At 38.8% G+C, this 24,370-nt stretch overlaps 1 protein-coding gene across 3 annotated transcripts in view; it reads left to right on the plus strand.

Moving 5' to 3' along the window:
* GRHL2 (grainyhead like transcription factor 2) overlaps nucleotides 1-24,370 on the plus strand; it is a 184,557-nt gene that overhangs the window by 132,418 nt on the left and 27,769 nt on the right. For all 3 annotated transcript variants that reach the window (XM_037738646.1, XM_017528899.2, XM_037738645.1), the window contains 4 exons: nucleotides 1,298-1,456; nucleotides 12,343-12,430; nucleotides 12,936-13,075; nucleotides 18,005-18,036. In XM_037738646.1, coding sequence (XP_037594574.1) covers nucleotides 1,298-1,456; nucleotides 12,343-12,430; nucleotides 12,936-13,075; nucleotides 18,005-18,036 — 419 coding nt within the window. The remainder of the gene's footprint in view (nucleotides 1-1,297; nucleotides 1,457-12,342; nucleotides 12,431-12,935; nucleotides 13,076-18,004; nucleotides 18,037-24,370) is intronic.

Raw genomic sequence — 24,370 nt, forward strand, 5'->3', positions numbered from 1 at the left:
AAAGCCCAGGGAATCAAATAAGACAAGTGTTAAATAGTACATCTAATGATGTAGTTTTCAGAATACATAATTGTACAATTTTAAAGCAATGAATAATTTAACATCTTAAATAAAAATAATACATGTGGCATCAAGTGAAAATAGTACCAAGAGTCTAAGAGAGAGTGCCTGGGTCTCCCCACAACCACCTCTTCATCATCACTGGAGTTACCACGTAACCTGTGTGCTACACTTACACCGCAGCTCCGTGATAAATCACTTTTAAATGGTCAATGGTCTGCCATCCACTATGTAAAATAAGGAGAAATTTAGCTATTTACACTCCTCCTTTTCTTCTTACCAATATTTTATAATAAAATTATTTTTAGTTCTTTTGTTGGTCAGCGCTATAATCTTATGAATTTCCTGGAGTTTCCATTTTTTGGAATTCATGTGGTTTCCCTTGTGTCTCTGGATGTCCCTGTGCTGTAAGGTGAGGATGTTGATGCCTTCACTACACCTTCCCTCTCCTGTTTCAGAACTTACATTTACCAGCTCCTCTTTTACTTTTTCACTAACATGGAAGTATATTTGTATCTATATTTTGTCCTGCAGGGAGTGATCCTAAAGGGAAAAATGAAATCTGAAGACATTAAGTGACTTGAGTAATGTTTCTTAGCTGGTGGATATTACAGCTGGGACTAAAACCTGGGGCATTTGACTCCCTTTTTAGTAGGCTTTCTGCAGATAAACTCAGTAATTCACTCATTTAATGTTTATTGAGTGCTTATTTTTCTCCAGGAACTAGGTACCAGTAATACAAAAATAATAAGTGGTCTCAAATTGCATGCTTTATAATCAAGGAAGAAAGATATGTAAACAAATAACTAGGTTTCAGTGCAATAATGTGCAAAGGAAGGTGCCATCTGATTTTTTCTTTATATTCCACAGGTCAGAGATTAGAATAACTGCTATAACTATTAAAACTGGCAGCTTTGATGTGTTGAGGAAACAGTGTTTTACTCAGGCCACTTATGCATATTTAAAAAATAAGTAAGACTTTGCTGATATGCTTCCAGGAAAGTAATTTAAGTGCTCTCTTTCAAGATTAAATATGAAAGCAGATTTAAAAAATAATGTGTAATTATAAATTATATGTTTTATGCTCAGCATATTTTTATGTGAAAAGAACATCAGAATATTCTTCAGTTGTCCTTATGGGATTGTTTAGTGTTTTGACTTAAAGTTTAAGGTTTATGCATTTGTCATACATTCTTTTTATGGTGACTTGTGAACTTTTTCTTTTTCCTTTCCTCAGATTTTCATCACCGTGAATTGCTTGAGTACAGATTTCTCCTCCCAAAAAGGGGTGAAAGGACTTCCTTTGATGATTCAGATTGACACATACAGCTATAACAATCGTAGCAATAAACCTATTCATAGAGCTTATTGCCAGATCAAGGTCTTCTGTGACAAAGTGAGTAAAGATGACAGTCTTTTTTTATAAAGGTGTCTTTGTTATTAGACATTACTTTTAATGGCATTTCTCCCTTGTCACCTTCACTTGTCCAGTGGTGTCAAAATAGTTACTTAACCCTTCACAGTGGGAGTGGTAATCTTTTACTCTCAGTTCCTGTTAGATATCTAGGAAGTCTTCAGTCAATGGTATTTTTTTTTTTTTCAGTTTATCATTTTTATCACTAACTTAATGACTCACTGACTGTTTCTTAGTCAGCTCAGACTGCTATACCAAAAAACCATAGACTGGGTGGCTTAAACAACTGAAATGTATTCTTCAAAGTTCTAGAGGCTGGAAAGTCCAAGGTCAAGGCGTCAGCTAATTTGGATCCTAGTGAGGGCTCTCTTCCTGGCTTGCAGACAGCTGCCTTCTCACTGTGTCCTCACATGGCATAGAGAGAGCACGTGCACAGCTCTCTGGTATCTCTCTTCCTAAGGACACTAATTTTATCATAAAGACTCTATCCTGATGACCTCATCTAAACCCAATTACCTCCCCAAAATTTCACCCCCAAATACCATTACATTGGGAATTTGGGGTCCAACTTATGAATTTTGGGGGGTATACAAATTTTATAACACATTGTGCTCTAAGTTTGATCCAATTAGATAGCTCGAATAACAGATTAATACTCTTTACTGGGTGGAAACCCTGTCCCAGAGCATATTGGCACATCTGTTATTATGGGTTAAATGGGACCTTATCTAGGACTTTTTGGAATGGAAATAGCACTTATAAGTTCATTAGTACATATGCACTTAGTAAACATGTACTTTGAATCTCCCTGAATCCCACCCCAAAAGAGTAAAAAAATTTGAACAGCAAAACTTAAAACCCCATGATTAGGTGACAGATCTTCACAAATCCCACATATGAATAGGACCAAGCATCAACAGTTTCAAAACCTGTGTGATATCAGCATTTGTGAGGGAAAGTAATGGGGCCACTTGATAGCCAAATAACAGAAAACCTACAAAATTGTCCAAAGTACTCACTGGAAAGTGAAGTGGGTGTCTCAGGACAGCACATGAGACTCAGGTAGGAGGGAACAGATCTAGTGGATTTGCATTTGCTGGCGAGTGCAGGGGACTGAGCATTGAACTGTTATGAGCTCTATGAACTCTGAGAAGTTAGAAACTAAAGTTTCTTTCTAAGGCAAAACCCTGCTCTGGAAACAAAAAGTGCTCAGAGTAAAGTCCAAGCTGAGTTGGAAAAAAAAGGTGAAAAGGAAAGAGGAGGTCAAAATAAAAGTGAAGATGAAGATGGGACTAAACACAGAGTGGGCAGATCTCAGAAAAATCTGACTATGTTTGTATCACTTTGTGAACACAGCAGATGGGGAGCCTGGGAGCATGAAGCTAGAGGAAATCCTGGCTCACTCATTTCACTTGAAAATGACCAACAGAAAAGAAAAAGCAATTAAATCCCATACAATGTTTCATGAGAAAAGAGATTAAGATCAGACTGCCTTCCCTATGAATAATGAATACCTATCAAAAAGGCCTACAAAACAGGCGACATCTGTAGCCTAATATTTCAAAATAAGCTAAATGAAATTAAAGAAATAATGGAAGTTTGAAGATCAACATAAATCACAATTTGAAAAGCTCAACTTGAGATGTGTAGAAAAAAATAGAATGACTTGAAAGGAGATGAGCTGGAACTCATGGAATTTAGAAATAAAGGATTAAAATATATTAGAAATAAAAACTATGCTAGAAGCAGTACAGAGTAAATAAATGTAAAAGATAATGCTTTAAGAAAACAAGCTGGAAAACAACAAAGTTTTTAAAATCAGAGGAAATGAAGAAAGAGGTGTGAGAGAAAATACAGATATAGATGAAAGGTAAAGAAGATGTAATATAGGCCAGGTGCATGGCTCACACCTGTAATCCCAGCACTTTGGGAGGCCAAGGTGGAAGGATCACATGAGTCCAGGAGTTTGAGGCCAGCTTAAGCAACAAAGCAAGACCCTCATCTCTACAGAAAAATGTAAACATTACCCAAGTTCAGTGATGCATGTCTGTAGTCCTAGGTACTCAGGAGGCTGAGGCAGGATGATTGTTTGAGTCCAGGAGTTTGAGGTTGCAGTGAACTATGCTCCAGCCTGGGTAACAGAGTGAGACCCTATCTTTTAAAAAAAACTTCAGCGTACATATAATATAAATATTTGAGGAAAAAAAGTGGGAGGGTAGAATAATAAAAATATATATGCTTTAAATATGCATTTAAATACATATGCTCTAAGGAAAACTTTAAACAGAAAATGTATGTATTTGAACAGCCCACCACCCACTTGGGAAAATTGATCCAGTATAACCAATACCAAGTAGTTAAGTTATTGGACTTTTTGAGAAAAGAAAATAATATTATTTGGGCATCTCAGTAAATAAATATTTAATCACTTATAAGGCAAATTTGATTATCAAACTTTTCAACAGCAATACCTTGTCAGAGAAAATGTTATTTAAGGTAATGAAGTAAAGAAAATGTGAGCCAAGAAATTTATACACAGCCAAATTGACTTTGAAGCATAAAGAGAAACAGGCACAACAAAATAAAATAAACTCCCTAAATCCAGAGAATATTTCTTCTTAGAGACTCCAGTGGTGAACACACTTTAGACAAGCAATGGTACTGTAAGGACACTGATAAAATGACTGGTGGTGAGCATCGATCTGTTTGCCTGTAGATCTCATTCCAAATGATGGCAGAGACAGTGTGACAGTATATTCTGATAAGGTAGACATTGTACAATTATTTTAAAATTGGGAAGGATAGGAAGGAGGATATATAAAAAATAAAATAACTTGACTGACCGCTTATAGATATTTCTTGTAAATGAAAGGATATTAGTTCATATTAGATGCTGGGGAGAGAGAGGAAGGGAGAGATATTACTAGCCAGTTCACTATTGCCCATCACTCTTTTTAAAAAATTATTTTTCCATAAGTTATTGGGATACAGGTGGTGTTTGATTACGTAAATTCTTTAGTGGTGATTGGTGAGATTTTGGTGTGCCCATCACCTGAGCAGTACACACTGTACCATATTTGTAGTGTTTTATCCCTTGCCCCCGTCCCACTTTTCCCCAGAATTCCCCAAAGTCCATTGTATCATTCTTATGCCTTTGCGTCCTCATAGCTTAGCTCCCACATATCAGTGAGAACATGTGATGTTTGGTTTTCCATTCCTGAGTTATGTCACTTAGAACAATAGTCTCCAATCTTATCCAGGTCATTGCAGATGCTGTTAATTCAGCCCATTACCCTTAAAGGTGCTGCAGTCTGTTGTATTAAAGGTCTATATGCTGTTAACATTCCTGAGAGTTCTGGTTTAGCAATAACAGAGCATTTAGAGAGGTAGGCTCCTGTGAGCAGAGAGCAGTGGCAGGAGGAAGCAAAGATAGGCCATGACAATTTCAGTTAATGCCAATCATCCAGCTATCAGGGCAGCACAGCAATCAATAGGACAGTTTCCATGACACTGGTAGGACAATAGGATAGTACACAGCAGGACAGTTTAGGACAGTCCACAGTAGGACAATTCACAATACACAGTATACAGTAGGACAGTTCATAGTACACAGTAGGACAGTGCACAGTAAAACAGTTCACAGTACATAGTAGGACAGCTCACAGTACACAGTAGGACAGAGCACAGTACACAGTAGGACAGTACACAGTAAGTACACAGTAGCACAGTAGGACAGTTCACAATACATAATACACGGTAGGACAGTTTAGGACAGTTCACAGTATACAGTAGGACAGTTCACAATACACAGTACACAGTAGGACTGTACACAATAGGACAGTTCACAGTACATAGCAGGACTGTAGGACAGTACACAGTAGGACAGTTCACAGTGCACAGTAGGACAGTTTCCATGACACAGCAATCAGTAGGACAGTTTCCAGGACAGCAGGGAGGTTTCTGTGACAATTTCTAGAGGCCTGTTAAATCAATAGACATAGCTGTGTAGAAATGGTGAAATATCAAAGGTACAGACAGCATAAGTAATTTCCCCAGAGACACACAGGGAGAATGCAGAGGAGTTAGATGCAAATCTAGGCTTGATTTCAAACTCATTCTCCTGGAATTGATAAATAACTTTATACAAAAAATACTGAAGTGACAACTGGCGATTCAAAACCTCAACAAAGAGCCAAAGTGGCCTTTAAAAACAAAACAAATCCCCCCCAAAAAATCAGCTTATGTCTTTAATTCAGTGATATTAAATATTAAGAAACATTTTCAAGCAATGTATAAGAGATCTTTTTTTAAAGCATAAATAACAAAGCATTTAAATAATTTGAATTCCCTTACTTCATTTCAGATATTCCAGGGGAGATTGTAGAATCCCTCTCTATGAATCCCCTTCTTAGAAATAAAGAATAAAGTTAGAAATGAGGAGAAAGAGGGGGAAGAATTAGAGGAATCTGGCAATCCATTCATTTTCACTTTGGCAGTTGGAATTAAAAGTGAGAGAAAGGGTTAAGGATTCTTCTAAAATTATTTTATATTACAGTGTTAATGCAATAAGTAATAAGAAAAAGAAAGAATAAAAGCTTGCAGAATGCATGGATAATGTTCTATTGTTGTTAACCTATGTCCTAGAATGAGAGGGACTATAAGATGCTAAGAGGGCAAATAAAATTATTGATTGATTATAACTTTTGTTTGAAAATATTTTTATACATTTTCATTCAGTTGTTTTAACCTCTAAAAGGGAGAGGGCTAAAAAGAGGATTATATGGATTTTTCCAAAGCAGTTTTTTCCTGAAGTCATGCTAAGAGGGAAATCTGTGACAAGGAAACAAATGGTTGGGAGAACCACTTATTTGTGTGAACATGTTTGTAAATATGCATGAAAACTGGGAAGAGTACATCAACAAATACTTTGCCAATCAGAAAGTAGGGGGCATTTCCAATTGCTCACATTTTGCCTATCAGTCTAGTAAATTTCAGTATTAAATAAAAGAAAATGGTTGGAGAATGTTGGGTAAATGGTAAGCATTTATTCCAAGTCAGTAGTGATGTCCAGAATTTCTAGCAGGTAGTTACACATCCTGATGTTAAGATTTGGGGGTGGGGGGTTGTGGTGTCAGGAAACTCATAAGGAAGAAATCTTATGGATCCTGCAGGGTGGATTCATCATAATTACTGTCAATTTCTTTAACAAACTAGACCCCAAATCTTTTGCTGTAATTTGTCATATTTGCAGCTTTCATTTCAAAATCCAGGTAAAACTAATTCCTGAGATATTAAAAAAAGAAAAGTTTAATATTTGTACCTTTCAAATGGGTGTATAAATACAAATGCCCAATTTGAATTATCCTTTCAGGCAAAAGGGCTGAGAGCTATTCCATTTTAAAACCATAAATTTTCTCATCACAGTCTACAGTTTTCAAAGATGGAATTCTGCACTATTTACAGTTCTCTACCTTGACTTCTAATTAATACACCTGTGAGACTGCAGATGAAAATAAAGGGTTTCCCTAACCTGGGGTATTAAGATACTTCTACTGGAATTCATGTCTTAATACATTTTAAAAATTCGGGATCTGTTTATATAGCTATATAGATGCCTATGTGTATATCTTTATGCTAACATTAAATACTTTCGCAATCTTTCGTGAAGATTTTGTATTACTGCAAACAATAGCTACATATTATGGAAAAATTGAGAAATAAAGTCACATTTTCTTAAAATAAATGTAAGAGAAACAGCTTACGTGTTAAAAAACAAAGCCATCACCTCTCAAGTGGCAGCAAAAATGATCACAATATAGGCAGGAATTTTTCAGATGTATTTTCCAAATTTAACATTCTATAGTGAATATTTAGATGGAGGGAATTATTTTCAAATGATAAATTTGGTATTTGTAGTGAATTATACTCTTCTGGAAGAACTAGACTTTTGCACTTTAATAAGAATAGAGAGAATATTTTCTAAAAGCCTTAGGTCACAAAGAATCACAGGAAGAGGTGGAATATTTGGAAGGTCTTGCTCAAGGGATGTTTTCCCCACCTTCATTGAATGTATTGAAGCTTCCTGGGGTCACTGTGAAGTCAAAAGCTTTATTCTAGAAATAAGAATTGTGGTCTCTCAAGAGTAGATACTATCAAAATTGTTTTGTCATGCTGATAGCTGGGCATTCTGGGCAGTAAATTTCCTTTGTAGAAGGGCCACCGTTTGCTTCATAGATATTCTATGTTTTATGCTAATTCTTTGGGTTTGGCATACAAAAGAACGCCTGAAAAATAATAAGCAAGTGATTTTTCTAAAAATCTACATTGAACATACAGGCTCACTTCATTTTATTGTGCTTTGCTTTATTATGCTTCACAGAAAATGAATTTTTACAAATGGAAGGTTTATGACAACCTGTATCAATCAAGTTTATCAGCTCCATTTTGCCAACAGCATGTGTTCACTTCATGTCTCTGTGTCACATTTTGTTGATTCTCTCAACATTTCAAACATTTTCATTATTATTATGTCTGTCATGGTAATTTGTGATCAGTGATCACTGGTGTTACTATTGCAAGTGTTTTGGAGCACCCCCAACTCCACCCATATAAGATGGTGAACTTCATTGATCAGTATTGTGTAGTGTTCTGACTGCTTCAAGAGAGACTTGGGAAAACCACTTATTAGTGTGAACATGTTTATAAATATGCATGAAAACTGAGAAGCCCTTCCCCAGTCTCTCTCCCTCTCTTCCTTTGGTCTTCCTATTGCCTGAGACACAACAATATGAAACCAAGCCAATTAATAAACCTACAATGGCCCCTGAGTGTTCAAGTGAAAGGAAAGTTGCATCTCTCTCACTTTAATCAAAAGGTAGAAATGATTAAGTTTACAGAGGAAGGCATGTCAAAAGCTGACATAGACCAAGAGCTGGGCCTCTTGTAACACTTAGCCAAGTTGTGAATGCAAAGGAAATGTGGTTAAAGGAAATTAAAAGTGCTACTCCAGTGAACACACAAATGATAAGGAAGTCAAACAGCCCTATTGCTGTTGTGGAGAAAGTTGTGGATAGAAGATTAAACCAGCCACAACATTCCCTTAGGCCAAAGCCTAATCCAGAGCACTGCCCTAACTCTTTTCAACTCTATGAAGGCTGAGAGAGATGAGGAAACTGCAGAAGAAAAGTTTGAAGCTAGCAGAGATCACTTCATGAGATTCAAGCAAAGAGATCATCTCCATAACATAAATGTGCAAGATTAAACAGCAAGTGCTGATGTGCAAGCTGCAGCATGTTATGCAGAAGATGTAACTAAGATCATTGATGAAGGTGGCTATGCTAAACAACAGATTTTCATTGTAGAAGAAACAGCTTCCTACTGGGAGATGTCACCTAGGACTTTCATAGCTAGAGACAAGTCAATTCCTGGCTTGGAAGCTTCAAAGGAGAGGCTGACTTTCTTGTTAGGGGTTAATGCAGCTGCTGTCTTTAAGTTGAGGTCAGTGTTCATTTACCATTTCAAAAATCCTAGGGTCCTTAAGAATCTTGCTGTATCTAGTCTGCTTTTGCTCTGTAAATAAAACAACAAAGCCTGGATGACAGCTGATGTGTTTTCAGTGGGCTTAATTTTAGGCCCACTGTTGAGACCTACTGCTCAGGAAACAAAGATCCCTTCTAATTGACAGTGTTCCTAGTCACCCAAGAGCTCTGGTGAAGATGTACAAAAAGATTAGTCTTGTTTTCATGCCTGCAAACACAGCAACGTCCATTCTGCAGCTCATTGATCAAAGAATAATTTTGATTTTCCAGCCTTATTATTTAAGAAATATGTTTGTTAAGGCTGTTGCTGCTGTAGATAGTGATTCCTCTGATGGATCTGGGCAAAATAAATTGAAAGCCTTTTGGAAAGAATTCCCCATTTCAGATGCCGTTAAAAATATTCACGATTCATATGGGCAGGAAGGAGGTCAATATATTCACATTAACGAGAGTTTGGAAGAAGTTGATTCCAGACCTCATGGATGACTTTGAGGTGTTCAGTACTTCAGTAGAGGAAGTAACTGCAGATGTGACGGAAATAGCAAGACTAGAACTGGAAGTGGAGCCTAAAGTTGTGATTGAATTGCTGCGATCTTATGTGAAAACTTGAACATATGAGGAGTTACGAATGAGCAAAGAAAGTGAGACAGAATCTACTACTGGTGAAGAGCCCGTGAACATTGTTGGAATGACAACAAAGAATTTAGAATATTACATAAACTTAGTTGATAAAGCAGCAGCAGGGCTTCGGAGGATTGATTCCGATTTGGAAAGAAGTCTTACTGTGGGTAAAGTGCTATCAAACAGCATCACATGTTACAGAGAAATCTTTCCTGAAAGTAAGAGTTAATTGATACATCAAACTTCATTTTTGTCTTATTTTAAGAAATTGCTATATCACCCCAACCTTCAGCAACCCCCACCCTCATGAGTCAGCAGCTATCAACATTGAGATAAGACTATTAGCAAAAATACTACAAATTGCTAAAGCCTCAGTATCTCTTTTTTTTAAACAAGTATTTTTAAAAATATGTATGTTTTTTAGACATAATGCTATTGCACACTTGATATAGTATAGTGCAAACATAACCTCTCTATGCACTGGGAAACCAAAAAAAAAAAAATGTGTGACTCTCTTTATTTCAATATTTGGTTTATTATGGGAGTCTGGAACTGAACCCACAGTACCTCTGAGGTATGCCTGTATATAAATCTTGAAACAGATTAATTCTTGTCCCCTTCCTCATAAATAGCACAAAATAAAACGTTAACTCAGAAATCAAATTCCTTGACCCAACTTGGGGTGTTTCTTGCGGCAGCTGTGATTTATACAGGTTAACAAATATCTAAATTTTATTTATATTAAATGTTACATCGTACAGAGCTCCAAACACATAGAAAAATGCCTCTCATGGACCCAATAAAAAAAATAACTTCTATTACAGACTTTACTATTTTGAAGAACCCACTTGCTTATGCTTCACATCCAATTGAAGATTGTATCTGCGCATTTAATACTTCATTTTTTGAAAACATGTTTTCCAGCACAAAAACTGTGCAAAACCTTTATATATCATGAAGAGACTTTCCAAGCAGATAGTTTTATATTTTATGCCCCTCTTGCTGTGAGTTTCCATGATCTACAAGTGTCGATGACAATTCAGAATTTCAAATGGAGCACTATAAAATTACCCCCTTTGGTAGTAAGTAAAATGACTCCATTTGGTAGTTATTAAAATATAAAAATGTATATTTAAATTATTTGGTTAAAATATGAAGCTATTTCAATTCTATTATGTAAAGCTCTTAGAAATTCCGTGGCACAGAGTTAGCTGTTATTACTCATTCTCTAAAAATTAGTTTAAAAGCCATAAACCATCTCTTCTGTGGAGCTTTCACTGACCACAAATTCTCATTGTGTCATGGCGTCATGCTGGCCAGAATTGGGAATCTGCTTTTCTACAAAAGCCAATTTGATAAACAAAAACTATATCTCATTGTTTTATATAAGTCAAACCATTTGTGTGTCTTTTTCTGTGAACTGCCTATTTCATGACTCTTGTCCATTTTTCTTTTAGTATGCTAGCTGTTTTTAAAATTTGAATCATTATTTATATGTTAAGGATTTGACATTTTATTTGCTATTTTATTGCAAGTATTTTCACCAACTTGTCCTTTGTCTCTTAATTGATTTGCATACAGGAGGATTACATTTTTATGTTGTTAAATCTTACCTGTTTTATACATGATGATGTGGGGACAATTTCTGAAGGGTGAAAGGTTACTGACTGGTCTGTGCATTGCTGCTCCCTAAATATACCACCACAATGGGCAAGAACTGCAAATGTGAATCTGAAACTTAGGGAAGGAGTTTAGGTTGGAGATGTCGATCAGAGTGTCACCTGCCTAGTGCCTTGTGAAAACAAAGATGCAGATTAATTCTTCCACGGCAAGAGTGGAAATAGGGCAAGGTAAAGGAACCCATGTTGGAATGTCTGTATTTGGGGGACAAGGAGAACAAAATGAGTTGGCAAAGCTTGTATAGAGAAATAAGCAAAGAGAAAAGATAGAGCATCATCATAGGCAATGAAGTAAAGAGATACAAGGTGATGGTCAATTGGTTAAGTAGGATGCAATTTGGCAATTTAGCAAGAGGAATCCGTGAAAAAGCCAAGCTGCAAAAACAGAGGAGCAAAAAGGAGTTGAATAGACTAAACATTTTTCTGTTTGGTTGAATGAGCACCATCTCTAAGAACATATGGAAATATTGAAACAAAAACAAAAATTATACTTATTTGTACAAAGTGATCCTGCATCTTGTGTGGTTTCCTGATGGCTTCTTTCATTTCCACCACTATAAGAATTTTTTGAAGTTTAAAAGGAAAGCAAAGGAAACATTTTATAGGGAATTCACATTTTAAAGCCCTCTTCTTGCCTAGGAATAAATTTAATGGGTCAATGCTTCATCTTCTGTCATTTTATTATAATCACTAAAGTTACTTAATGGGTTTCACTGGGTTAGCGAACTGGGTTGATTCTTTCCATATGGATTCAAAACTGAATTTCTTTAAATAGGAAAGATACCAAAAAAGGAGAGAAAATCCAGGAGAAGCAGGATCCCTCACAGGTCACAAATGTGGTATAGACTTATGAGTGCTTGTGGCTTTCAGGGCCAAAGTTCAACCTTGCCAGAGGAATAGAAATGGGGCTGCCTGGTTTCCTCCACTGCTGTATTGTTTCATATCCTCATGACTTATGTGTGACGTGACTTTTGCATGCTCTGCTAATATGCCTGGCATTGTCTATTTGTTTTTTCTTTTTTCCTATCAGGGAGCAGAAAGAAAAATCCGAGACGAAGAGAGAAAGCAGAACAGGAAGAAAGGGAAAGGCCAGGCTTCCCAAACTCAGTGCAACAGCTGTGAGTTTCACTGAGACTAATGTTGCTTTCTACAGGGGAGACTCGATGTGGGCTGTGTCCACTAGGGGAATAGGTGGAAGAAGTGGGTTGCAGGTACAACTACATACATAAAAGGTATGGCTTACTTTCCCCTGGCAGTGGAGACAGGTGATTGATTATCCCTGTGAAAAGCAAATAGAATCACATGAGCACAGTGTGTTTGAGCTAGGAAGGACTTTGTAATAGGCTGGAGACCAACATCCTCCTTCTGCAGTCAAGGAATCTTGGGTGCATAAAGGGACAGAAGGGTGTGAGGGATCCTATGCTTCACCTCAGGAGTGCTCAGCTGAAGTCCATGCTCCTGTTGGTTTTGCTGGGTTAGGGGTAGTGGGGGATGCTAAAGTGTATTTGCATCTGTGGTATTCAAGAAGCTTCATAGGAGAAAACCATGGACTTTAGGACCTAGAATTGAGAGTTCTTAGTCATACCTTACTCTGTCATTTATGAGTTTTGTGATCCCATCCAGCCTCTGATGGGAAGTTGGCCGCCATCCCTTTACAGAAGAAGAGTGACATCACCTACTTCAAAACCATGCCTGATCTCCACTCCCAGCCAGTTCTCTTCATACCTGATGTTCACTTTGCAAACCTGCAGAGGACCGGACAGGTATGACCTACCAGCTAATGTCCACCTCCCATCCATCCACAGGGCAGGGAGGGCCTTAAAATAGAAGCAGTGTTGACCTCAAAAATAACTTACCTTCCATTTACTAGAGAAAAAGTCAATGTCATTCCCTCTAGTAAATGCATTTTTATAGAAAGGAATGTCTCAGGAGAGGAAACTAAGTCGGAGAGGAGAGTAAGCTGATATTAGTGAAGTCTTGACAAAGAGTGGAAGAGGAAGAAAGTAAGAAGGCTGATAACCTGCAAGTTGTGTTCTGACAGCTTTGTCGTGGACTGGATTATCCTGACGCAATAGAGCTCCACCTAATGGTGAGAAGTTGAACTGCACCTAAAACTCCATAAAGTTGCATAAAGGGAAAGTCTCAGCTTAAATAAAACTCCAACAACTTTTCACTTAGTAAATAAAAGGTTCCCATTTCATAGGTAAATCATTTCACATCAAAAGAAAAATAAGGTTGTAGACAATCCCCCTTTAAAAAACTTCTTCTCTCCTAGTTATATCTACAAGTGAAACGAAAAGATCTCAAACTAACATAAATGTCCAATAATTAACTCATTATGGTAGCTCAAGTTGATGGAATATTATGTGGTCACTAAAATTTTAATTATGGAAACTACATAGCAACATGGGACCTCGTTATGATAATGTTCAGTGGGAAGAAAATGTAGAATAGTAATTTGTGTTTATATTATCATCCCAAATATATAACTGAATTTGAAGGGAGCAAGAAAAATTGCAACACTTTTTACAGGGTTATGAGATATGGCTGATTTTTCTTTTTCTTTTTAGTATATTTCTGTTATGTGATAAATAAAAATTGTGTGAAAAAAGAAAAAAATAATTATTTCCTTAGCATTAGCCAGAATTATTTTTTACCAAACCAATTGGGTTTTAATGAATTTTTGTATCCATTAGTTTTCTTTTAAACCCAAAGTCCTTTAAGGAAACATCTGTTTTGAGAAATAAAGGCATACTGACACATTTAAGTTTTTCTTTCATTCTAAGCATGCAAACACTCATTGGAATTGACCTTAGGGTAGAAAGAAATCACTATTGGCTTTACTTTCTCTTTTGCATGTATTTTGTCCCCCAGGATTCAGTGTGTTCTTTCATTATATTCATGAGACAAAGCAATTCTACAACCACAGCTTTTTGTTGTTACTCATGATCCAACATGGGAATAAAATGCCTATAGCTGTTTCTTAAAGCACAATGGCCGGGTGTGGTGTAATCCCAGCACTTTGGGAGGCCGAGGTGGGTGAATCAAGGTCAGGAGATAGAGACCATCCAGGCCAACATGGTGAAACCCTGTCTCTACTATAAGTACAAAAATTAGCTGAGTGTGGTGGCGCATGCCTATAGTCCCAACTACTTGGGAGGCTGAGGCAGGAGGATCGCTTGAATCTGGAAGGCAGAGGTTATAGTGAGCCGAGATCATGCCATTACACTCCAACCTGGCGACAGAGCAAGACTCCGTCTCAAAAGCAAAACAAACAAACAAAAAAACCGTTAAAAACCAATTTAACATTTTCATCCTGTCTTACTTGATGGATAAGAACAAGGACACAAAGTAGGGAGGAAGAATTTTGTAATTTATCAAGATAAGCGTGCCAGCACTTATTTATTTATTTAATTCCCGAGACCATGGTGGTGGTTTGTGTCTGCACTGTCTGTGCCCCATGGGAGTTTATGGAGCCAGGTTTCTGCACCTTTGAGAAGAAGGGACAATTGAGTTAAATTGTTCTTGTTTGGTTTGTTGTCATGACTCTGGCCTCAGTTCCATGTCAAAGCTGACAACCTGACCAGTTCTTTTGACAAGCTTTCTCCAAAATATACAAAGGATAAATTAATCTTAAAAGTGGCCCTATCCGGCTGCTCCTGACTGTCAGTCCACTGACCTGTCTTGTCCCCTGAATGTCATGAGCCTGGGTGTCAGGAGCCCGGCTGTCAGCCTGAGGTGGAATCAGAAGGAAAGTGAAGACTTTACAATCTGTTGGTTTCAGCAGTTGCCAGGCAGCCCAATCAGTGCCCCCTGTATATCCTTCCTATATATCCCCCTGAATATCCTGCCTGTATATCCCCCTACATGTCCTGCCTCTATATCCCCCTATATGTCCTGCCTCTATATCCCCCTACATGTCCTGCCTCTATATCCCCCTGAATATCCTACTTGTATATCCCCCTTGTATATCTGGAGGCCTTCCTCAGAGCTCTCTGGCTTCTTCCATGGCCTTGGATTTGGAGAAGAGGGGTCAGTGAAGAAGCCTGCTCTGAGCTTCTGGAAACAAAGGAACACACTCAACTGTCTCTAGAATAACCTGTGACTATGCTGTGGTTGATCAGCTAACTTAGCTGAAGGAAAGGAGCTTGGACAGTGGCTGGCTAGGGACTTTAAGACTGCATTTTCTCAAAAAAAGATAGATGCCCGGGAGATCCTTCCAAAGACAGGAGGGAATAGGCAGTGCCATGGCCTTAGATTTGGGGATGGGGCAGAGACTGACCAACTTTGACCTGCAAAACAAGAGCTCTCAGTGGCAGGTCAAAGGATATGGCTTGTTTCCCTTAAGGGGATAGAAATATAAAGGGGAGCAAGAGAGACTCAAGGACTAATGTGTATCTCAGAAGCCACTGCAGTCCTGAGCTTGCTAAAATCAGCTGCATTGCAGCTGTGCCCAACTGCAGGGCCAGCAGTCCTGCGGTTCTCATGGCTAGTGAGGCACCTGTGAGCTATGCTAAAACTACAGGGCAGCAGTCCGTGTTCACTCAAGGACATGACTTGGGGAATGGGTTTTTTCACTGTCAGTCCACATGCCCCCCAACCTTCCCGTTATCTCATTGATTCACATATGGATTGAAATATTTTTCAGATACTTATCAAAACTAATGTGAAGGAATAAATCCAATGTACAGGCTCTATGGAGCCCTTCAGTTTTACTCACCTGATATTGAATCCCTGATATTCAGGCTGTTTATTTCTGGATGCTTTTAAAGGTCATGTGATTAGGTGAGATTGGGAAAAATTGGTGGGATGCAGAGGCATCATCGTTATAGATAATATCTACTTTGCAGGCATCAGCCTTCCCCAAAACACTTGAACCCGAGGAGGACTCTTTTTTTCCCTCACATGCTCAGAAACCATCTCCTGCACTGTTGTTTGTAAACAAACTTCCCCCATATCATAGGAGTTCTTGATAAGGATTTGGATTCCTGAGTTCCATTCTTGATCTTTTGAATTAAAATTTCCCAAGTGAGTTCCAGAAATTTTTGTTTATGATAAAGTTTCCAGATGTTTTTATACACTCTAAAGTTTGAAAAACATGCTCTAGAAATTAAGTTAGGGCAATGAACCCAACAGCTGACAAGAAATCGTTGGTCCTTATGGGTAAGAAGGAGAAATGACAAAGAAGAGACAGTGGTAGGGACAGTGAAGTAGAGACCATTCAGGAGGGTGGGAAGACACCTAAGAGAAGCCTGCTTCCATCTTTGAGTCACCAACCAACTTTGCAGAGGCCAGGAGTCAGGCCAGAGAGATGCACTATGCCACATTTAAAGAAAGCAGTAAAACACATGCCAACATGGGGAACTTTTTCAAAACAATCCAGTTGTATGGCCAGTGGAATGCCCCAGCCTCCTTCACTTAGGTAGGTTACTCCGTATTCATGAAAGTAGGCAGTCCTGTTCATGCTCTGAATACCACACTGAGACTTGAGGTGGGGAGAAAAAACTTGCCTCCATTGTTTTCCGTTTAAGAAGAAACTAAGTATACCGTACAATACTAGCCATTAAAAAACAGGAAAAATTCCTGCAGAAATCTGAGCTAATGACTAGAATGACTCATTCCCAGAGTTCCAAGTAACCAGTCTTGTTTTATAACCATGTCTAGGTTTGCAGCATCCCAGGAACTGCCAAGAGCCTTTGAGAAGGTTTGTAGGGAGGTTGTCCATCTAGGCATAGCTGTTTCTCTCCAAGGCTGGGGCAGGGATGGTGACTAGATGTACTAGCATCAGGGGCTACTTTTGAGTTAATATGTAAATGTCTGATACTAACTCAGGTATTATTCTTCACCCAAACTGTCTTGACACACACAGATAAAGCTGAAAAAAGGCCCACAATTAGTGTTTACAAATAATGGGGTTAAGAGGACATATATACATAGCAGATGCCCTCTGGATTTCTCCCAGAGGGTTCTATAAAATAATAAGAATGCTTTGTAATTTATTTAATCTGATTCTGCCCTCTGCCATGCTAACTCCCTAGTCTGTCTTTGGAGATCTTCCTTCTGGCCAGGAACACCTTCTAGAGCTAAATGACCTTTCCTGGTCTGAAGACTGTTGACTCCTAAATTTCTGTGGTTCTGGGATGCCAGGATAACCTGGCCCCTTTGGGGAGTAAGTAGACAGGCCTAGTTACTGTCATGCTGCTCTCTTACCCCACTCTCCATCCGCCACATGGTCCACAGGCAAGTCGACTCCAGACACTGTGCTACACGGGGGCAGGAAAAGGACCCACCCTACAAAGCCAGAGCCTTTGTAAACAGTGAATTTTAGATCCCACCAAAATGTCTCCTTAATGTCAAGGGTAAGATTTGGCTTAATGCCAGAGTTAATCTAACCAGACTGACTTTAGCTAGAAATAATCAGATTTCCAATTGTATTTCACTAAAATCTAAACATTAACCCCACGGAGATTACAAGGAGGTTAAAAATGCATTTCCTTAGAAATACACACACACACACACACACACACACACACACACACACACACACACACACACAAAACACAGTATCCTTAAAAAGGTTAGTATTTGCCTTTTTGAGAAACAGCTTATGCCTTGGGCAAGTCTGTACATCATGTGATATTTTTCCATTTCGTGTCTCTGACCTACAGTAAGCCTATTGTTTTGTTCCACAGGTGTATTACAACACGGATGATGAACGAGAAGGGTAAGACACTCAGTTCTTTCATTTCAACACCTCAAGTCAGTGGTAATGGCACTTCCAGCACTGGGTAACTCTAGGTAGAAAGTAAAACTGTCCTCTCACCTCAGGGCTCAGAGCTGAGAGATGCTTGATTCTGGGGACCATCTGGGAGGGAGGCTGGGGCCTGGAGGAATGAATAGCTTTCTACTTTTAGGACTCTTTCCACACCTGCTCCTGTCTATGACCCACCTCTTTGAATAACTAGCTGTTTTTCTAAGGGCCCCATCCCTTCCATTCCATCCTTTCATTAATAATCCAGTTGCTGAAATCTTCTCGATAGTCCTTCTTACCCATTGTTTGGCCCCAACACAAGAGCAAGATGAGCTTGAGGCAAGAGTCAAAGATGACAGCCTACCCTACTTCCAGTACTGCCTGGGCTGCACGCACAACTCTCAAAGCCTCTCCCTGAGAAGTTAGCCCGATAGGCCAGTAGTGAGGCTGGTTGGAAGACCAATTGGACTGAGAACCTTTTCAACTGTAGGCAAGAGACAGTCACAGAAACTCTCAATGTCTCCACATCATGTCTGCATAAGAGTGATGGGAGATGTTCTCCATCTTTGCCTAGGATACACGCCTGAATGTGGTCCTGCAGGCTTTTAGGAGGAGCCAGGTCTTCAAAGTGCTTTCTATCCACTAACTCATTTTGTAGACTCAGAATTTTTGGGCCAAAAAGACATCTTATGGTCATTTAGCTGACCTCTTCTTGTAGATGATGGTAACAGCTATACCACCTCTTTGATGAGCAGCCAGCATGTTCTACCTGAAAATTCCCAGTGATAGAGAGTTCACTGGGTGTGAGATAGCTCATGACACCGTTGGACAATTCCAGCTCTTAGGGAGTTATTTTGTCTGTTGAGTGGATGTCTGCCTTCTTTTGACTTCTACCCATTGGCCTTAGTTCTGCTCTCTGGATAAGTCTCATCTTCTCATGTCATTCAAACATCCCCTTCCTCCCTACAACTGTTCTTTGTAAAATATAGTTTTACTTCTCAACATCTTAATTTCTCTCCAAGGTATACTACTAAATTTATTAGTAGTTTCCTTAAAATTGGCTGTGTCAGAATAAATATATGTTCTGAACCACCTGAGTTACAGATTATATTGGGAGATTCCTTCTTAGGACGTGGGTGCTATTTTATACTCTAAGTAATCTAGAACTACCTGCATTTTCAATAGCTACCTTATGTTCTTGGTTGCATTACATATGTGTCACTAAAATCTTTAGATCTTTTTTCTTCATACTACAATCAAACCAGGGCTTTCCTATTCTTAAATAATTAATATATTTACTTGCAAAACATTTCACAGTTGGCTAAATGGAGCAGACATTGCTGAGTTTATTCCTAGAGCAGAGGTTGGCAAACTATAGCCACAGGACAAAATTGGGGCCACCGCCTATTTTAGTATAGTCTGCAAACTACAAATGGTTTTTACATTTTTCAGTGGTTGAAAAGAATTCAAAAGAAGAAGAATATTGCTTGACATGTGAAAATTAAATAAAATTCAAGTGTCTTTAAGTAAAGTGCTACTGGAACACAGCTGTGTCAATTCATTTATATATTGTCTGTGGCTGCTTTGCTGCTACAGCAGCAGAGCTGAGTACTTACAACAGAGACCATATGGCCTGCAAAGTCTAAATATTTATGGCCTGCCCCTTTACAGAAAATGTTTGCCACCTTCTATCCTAAAAGGTAGAAAATCTCAAAGGAGTCAAATGATTCCCTGGCTAATTAGGAGCAGAACCTCATCCAGGATTTAACCTCTAAATTCTGAGTTCTAAATTTTCTAAATACTTAGACTGTTCTTTCTATCTTGGCACATAGATAATATATTCCCAGTGGTTGGAATGAACAGAAATGACTAGCACTGTCAATTCTAATCAGTAATTCCCACATTTAATGAGGCACAATGTGGTGTCCCAGAAACAACATTGAATGTGAGCTCAGGAAGCCCAAGATCTCCTCCTGGGCTGCCGCTGACTAATGTGAAGCCTTGGGCCAGCTCCTTGATCTCTGGGCTTTGGTTTCCTTAATTGACTTTGAGGATCTTGCATACGATCTTGAAGATTCCATCTAATACTAGCATGCTATTGTTCTCGTGGGAAAACTTAGTATTATGACTGAGAAGGGCCTGAGATCCTGAATTTGCCTTGATGGGCAGGCCTCAGTTGTAAATCTGTCTCACCTCAAACTGTCCTTCCTTGCAAGTTGAGTGCAGTTAGATGGCCATCGGCCTACTTGTAACTCCATTGGTTTGGCTCCTCTGTGTTGGCTCACCCTGTGTTATTTTATAACCATGAGACCCAAGGCCTGCATCGTTTGCTGTGACACATCTAACTAGAGTTTGACTGAGCGATATGAACAGTGTCGGAGTCCGAGTGTTAAGACATGGTAGGTGTGTGGCTACTGTGGTGTATAAAAGTGATAATTAACGTTACTGGATACCTTGGCTAGGTACTGTGCTAAGTGCTTTATGCATGATCTCATTGAATTCTCCCAGATTTCACATTATTCCCATTTTATAATGAGGAAACTGAGGCTTCAAAATATTAGGAGACAGCCGATAGATGATAGAGGTAGGATTTAAACCTGGGTCTTGCTGCATTTCCCATCACTGGCTTTTAGCCGTGATGCCCTATTGTCTAACCCTCTTAATTCTCGACCTGTGGCTACAAAGCAGGTATTGAGAGACAGGCCCTCGCTGAGATAGCTTTCCGACCTTGACAAAGGCACATCCTTTGTGGAGTGTAGGATCCAGATTGTAACAAGCCCAGATGCGTGTATCTGGCAGAGGGGACCAGATCTGAGGCCACCATATGTGTTCACCTAGTCCTAAGGAGTGCCAGCTTTACTGGCAATTGTACAACTTTCCTCAGGACTACTCATTGGCCATGTTCTTTCCTCTCTCTGACACATTGATGAATACTCACATTAATTAATGCTCACATTAGTGTTCAAGTATGCAAATGAGTGCTTAAAAGCATCACTCACACAATGACCAGACTGAGGATATAACACACAAGAGCCTCTCTCCTGGCAACCGCACTATCATGCAGATTTGTTGACTTCTCTCTATGACCGATTTGGTGGGCAGGGGATACAGCAGTTATAGACACGCAGTCTTTTGGACAGCAGTTCTCAACAGTAGGTCTCTTGCTGCACAATCGAATCACCTGGAGTGTTAAAAAATGTCATGCAGAGGCCCTGCCTCTCCTGCAGGACCGAGGTCCTGTAGACACTGCCAGACCAAACCATGAGCTCGATCAAAGCATTGTTGAGAATAGAACAAGATCCTGCTCATCTTCCATGGAAACACACATTTTGGCAAGAATTTATTGCCTTTGGGAAAGTCAGAAATTATTAACCAATCAATAGTGAGTGCATTTAATCAACATGATGTTAAATCTAAAAAGTCATCACTCTGTGTTTATTATCAGTTTTTATGGGGTTACAAAATAAAATTCTTCTAGAGTCCTATTTCTCTTAAAGGAACAATTTTCCACGGAATCAAGTGCTTTTCTTTGATAAGGTTGTCAGGGATGCCAAGCAAATCATGAAATGTAGGAGGTGATGGGCTATGCATTACCAAATATACCTGAACATAAAGTGATTAAGAATATTGGGCAATTTCTGCAGTTTCCCAAGGAGAAAATGAAAGCAAAGTTTTGGGGCCAACCTGAATAGGTAAATCTTTATAGCCAAAAGAGTCAATGACTTACTGATACTTGCTCTGTTAATTTAATTACATATACATTTAAAGAAAAACATATTGTATAATTCAGAAATAGATATCACGTTTTGTGAAACACACTTGTTGAAATTCTTCATAATTCATCTTCAACATCAGGTTCTTTCTCAGCACTGAAGTTACTTTTTACCTGAAGTAACTGATATAAATGTTATATGTGGACCTGCTTTTACCATCTGTTTTTCCTTTGGTCGTGTTTATTGTCTACTTGATAAATATTGATTCAGTGGTGAACAATGTAGATAAAAATTATGGAGCTTATATATGATGATATTTCTTTCTTATCAATTCTGTGCTGCCTCAGTGGGTGCAGATCACCATAAATGAGTCAGGGACAGAGCTGACACAAACCTGGGTTGCAGTTTGTATTAGCCTCAGGCTACCTCTGGCTCATCCTAGGTTGTAGTTATGAGGGACTTACTCTGGGTCTTTTTTTTTTTTTTTTTGGTGGGGACTGATACCTAATTGTTGATTCCTTAGGGTAGTGAAACTGCCACAACCTCTTCAGTGATTTTTCAAGGGCTTTTGCAAAACTTCTCTTGTCCTATGCATCTTAAGAACTTGGCAAATACCTTAACAGTAATACTGCAGAGTATCTGGCTCACTTCTCTGTACCTCCCTTCTCTCTGGAAGTTTGACATAAGTTCTGGGTGCCTTTGTAATCCTAAGCCCCAATTTTTGTTTCTCAAACACTATGAGATTGCCAAAAGCTATGAAAGCGTCCTTGCTCTTAGGTCTGAGCCTCTGGTGCGCTTATCATTCGCTACACCCCACTAGGAATTGGCAAATGCTTTGAGAGGAGAAGTGGTGACTAATGATCAACTCACCTCTCTTCAGTTCTCTCCTGAGATTTCAGCTCCTCAGATTCCAGCTCCCTCATCAGCAGTTCTCCAATACTTTCAATAAGATTTAAAAAATTTTTTGACAATTTTTCAAGTCATCTTGGCTAGAACATTGCTCTGCCACAAGCTATACCATTTTAGCAGGAAACAGAAATATCTGTATTATCTTTGAAAATGATTCCTCTGGGGCCTACTGACCTCGTTATTTATGACTTGCAATTTTGAGCTCATCTTTCAATAATAGTTACTAAATCTATGCTGTGTGGTTTTGTTTGTTTGTTTGTTTTTTTTACTGACAGCTCAAATGGTTTCCATTAAATATCCCAAAGTAGGATCAATTAAAATCATTTTGGGATAAGTTATTCCCCAAAGAGTACTTTGTTGAAAATAAATTCATTCAGATCCTACTTTATAATGTGAAAGACTTTGTGCAGAGTTGAATAGAAGATGACCTCTTTTCTGAGGATAACATGGGCAAGGGACTTCGATTTAGATAGGGCATTCATGGAAGCAGCATACATAGGCCACAAGCAGAGTTGAGAAATAGGCAAACTACGTCTCTGTGGTGCCTGCAACCCCATTCTGTACTCTTCTTGGGCAGCTCCTCAGTAGGCAAACAATGCCTAGTGAAGTTGCGCCTGGCAGGTAGGATACAACGTTGCCTTTCACAGGTATGGCCAGAGATCCATGCTTCAGACCTGACACCTTCCCACTGTTTTTTCTGATGAAACTTAACACTACCTTCATGTCTCAGGGTCTTGCTCTCCCCAAGTTGACCCTACAAGGTAATGGCTGAATGTGCTGCTGGGCCTAGAATCATTCTACATAGTAGCCACGACATTGTGCTAGGGAGTTGGAATTGGTGTCAGAGAAAGCACTCTTTTCTTGCTCTCCAGTCTTTTTGTGGTACATTTATCCCTCACTATCTGGGGAAGATTGGCCTTAGGACCTCCCATGGATACCAAAATTTGCAGACTGAAGAGTCTCTGGTATAAAATGGCATAGTATTTGCATATGACCAACACATATCCTCCCTTAAATAATCTCCAAATTATTTATAATGCCTAATCCCATGCAAATTCTATGTAAGTAATTGATCTATTGTATTGTTTTGGGACTAATGATAAGGAAAAAAAGTCTGTACATATCCAGTACAGATGCAGATTTTTTCTGAATATTTCTTATTGTGGTCGGTCAAAGCCATGGATGTGGAAGCCACAGATACAGATGGCGAGCTACAGTTGGAGTGGGCACTGGGGAACCTGAAATTTGCTTTTTTCATTTGTTAAATGAGGCAGTCATATCGCCCTTCTTTTCTTGCCTTCTTTGAAAATAAACGAAACAGTTGAATTTGAACCACACAAACTCATTCACTCCTACTGAGTTTACAGATTTGAAAGTGTGAAAAAAGGTTTTTGAACTCCCTAAAGAAAGGTGTTTATCCAAGATGTTATTTTAATGGTAGAGTTTGTCATGGTTCAGAACAGGGTGCTATCAAAAGTCAGCAGAACTGGAAAAATATAAATAAATTTTGCTTGGTGAAAAGGAAAGTCACTAGCTTAGGAACTCTCGCACAGCATGATGAGTGTCTGGTGATATTTCAGGCTATTTACCCGTTATTAACCTACTGGTCACTGACTGCTGTGTGAATGGGTTTGTTAATCTTCTAGCCCTGAGGCCATGGTCACCTCAGTAGAGTCACATGGCCT

Source organism: Cebus imitator, unplaced genomic scaffold, assembly GCF_001604975.1.
Source record: "Cebus imitator isolate Cc_AM_T3 unplaced genomic scaffold, Cebus_imitator-1.0 Scaffold56, whole genome shotgun sequence".
Classification (NCBI taxonomy): domain Eukaryota; kingdom Metazoa; phylum Chordata; class Mammalia; order Primates; family Cebidae; genus Cebus; species Cebus imitator.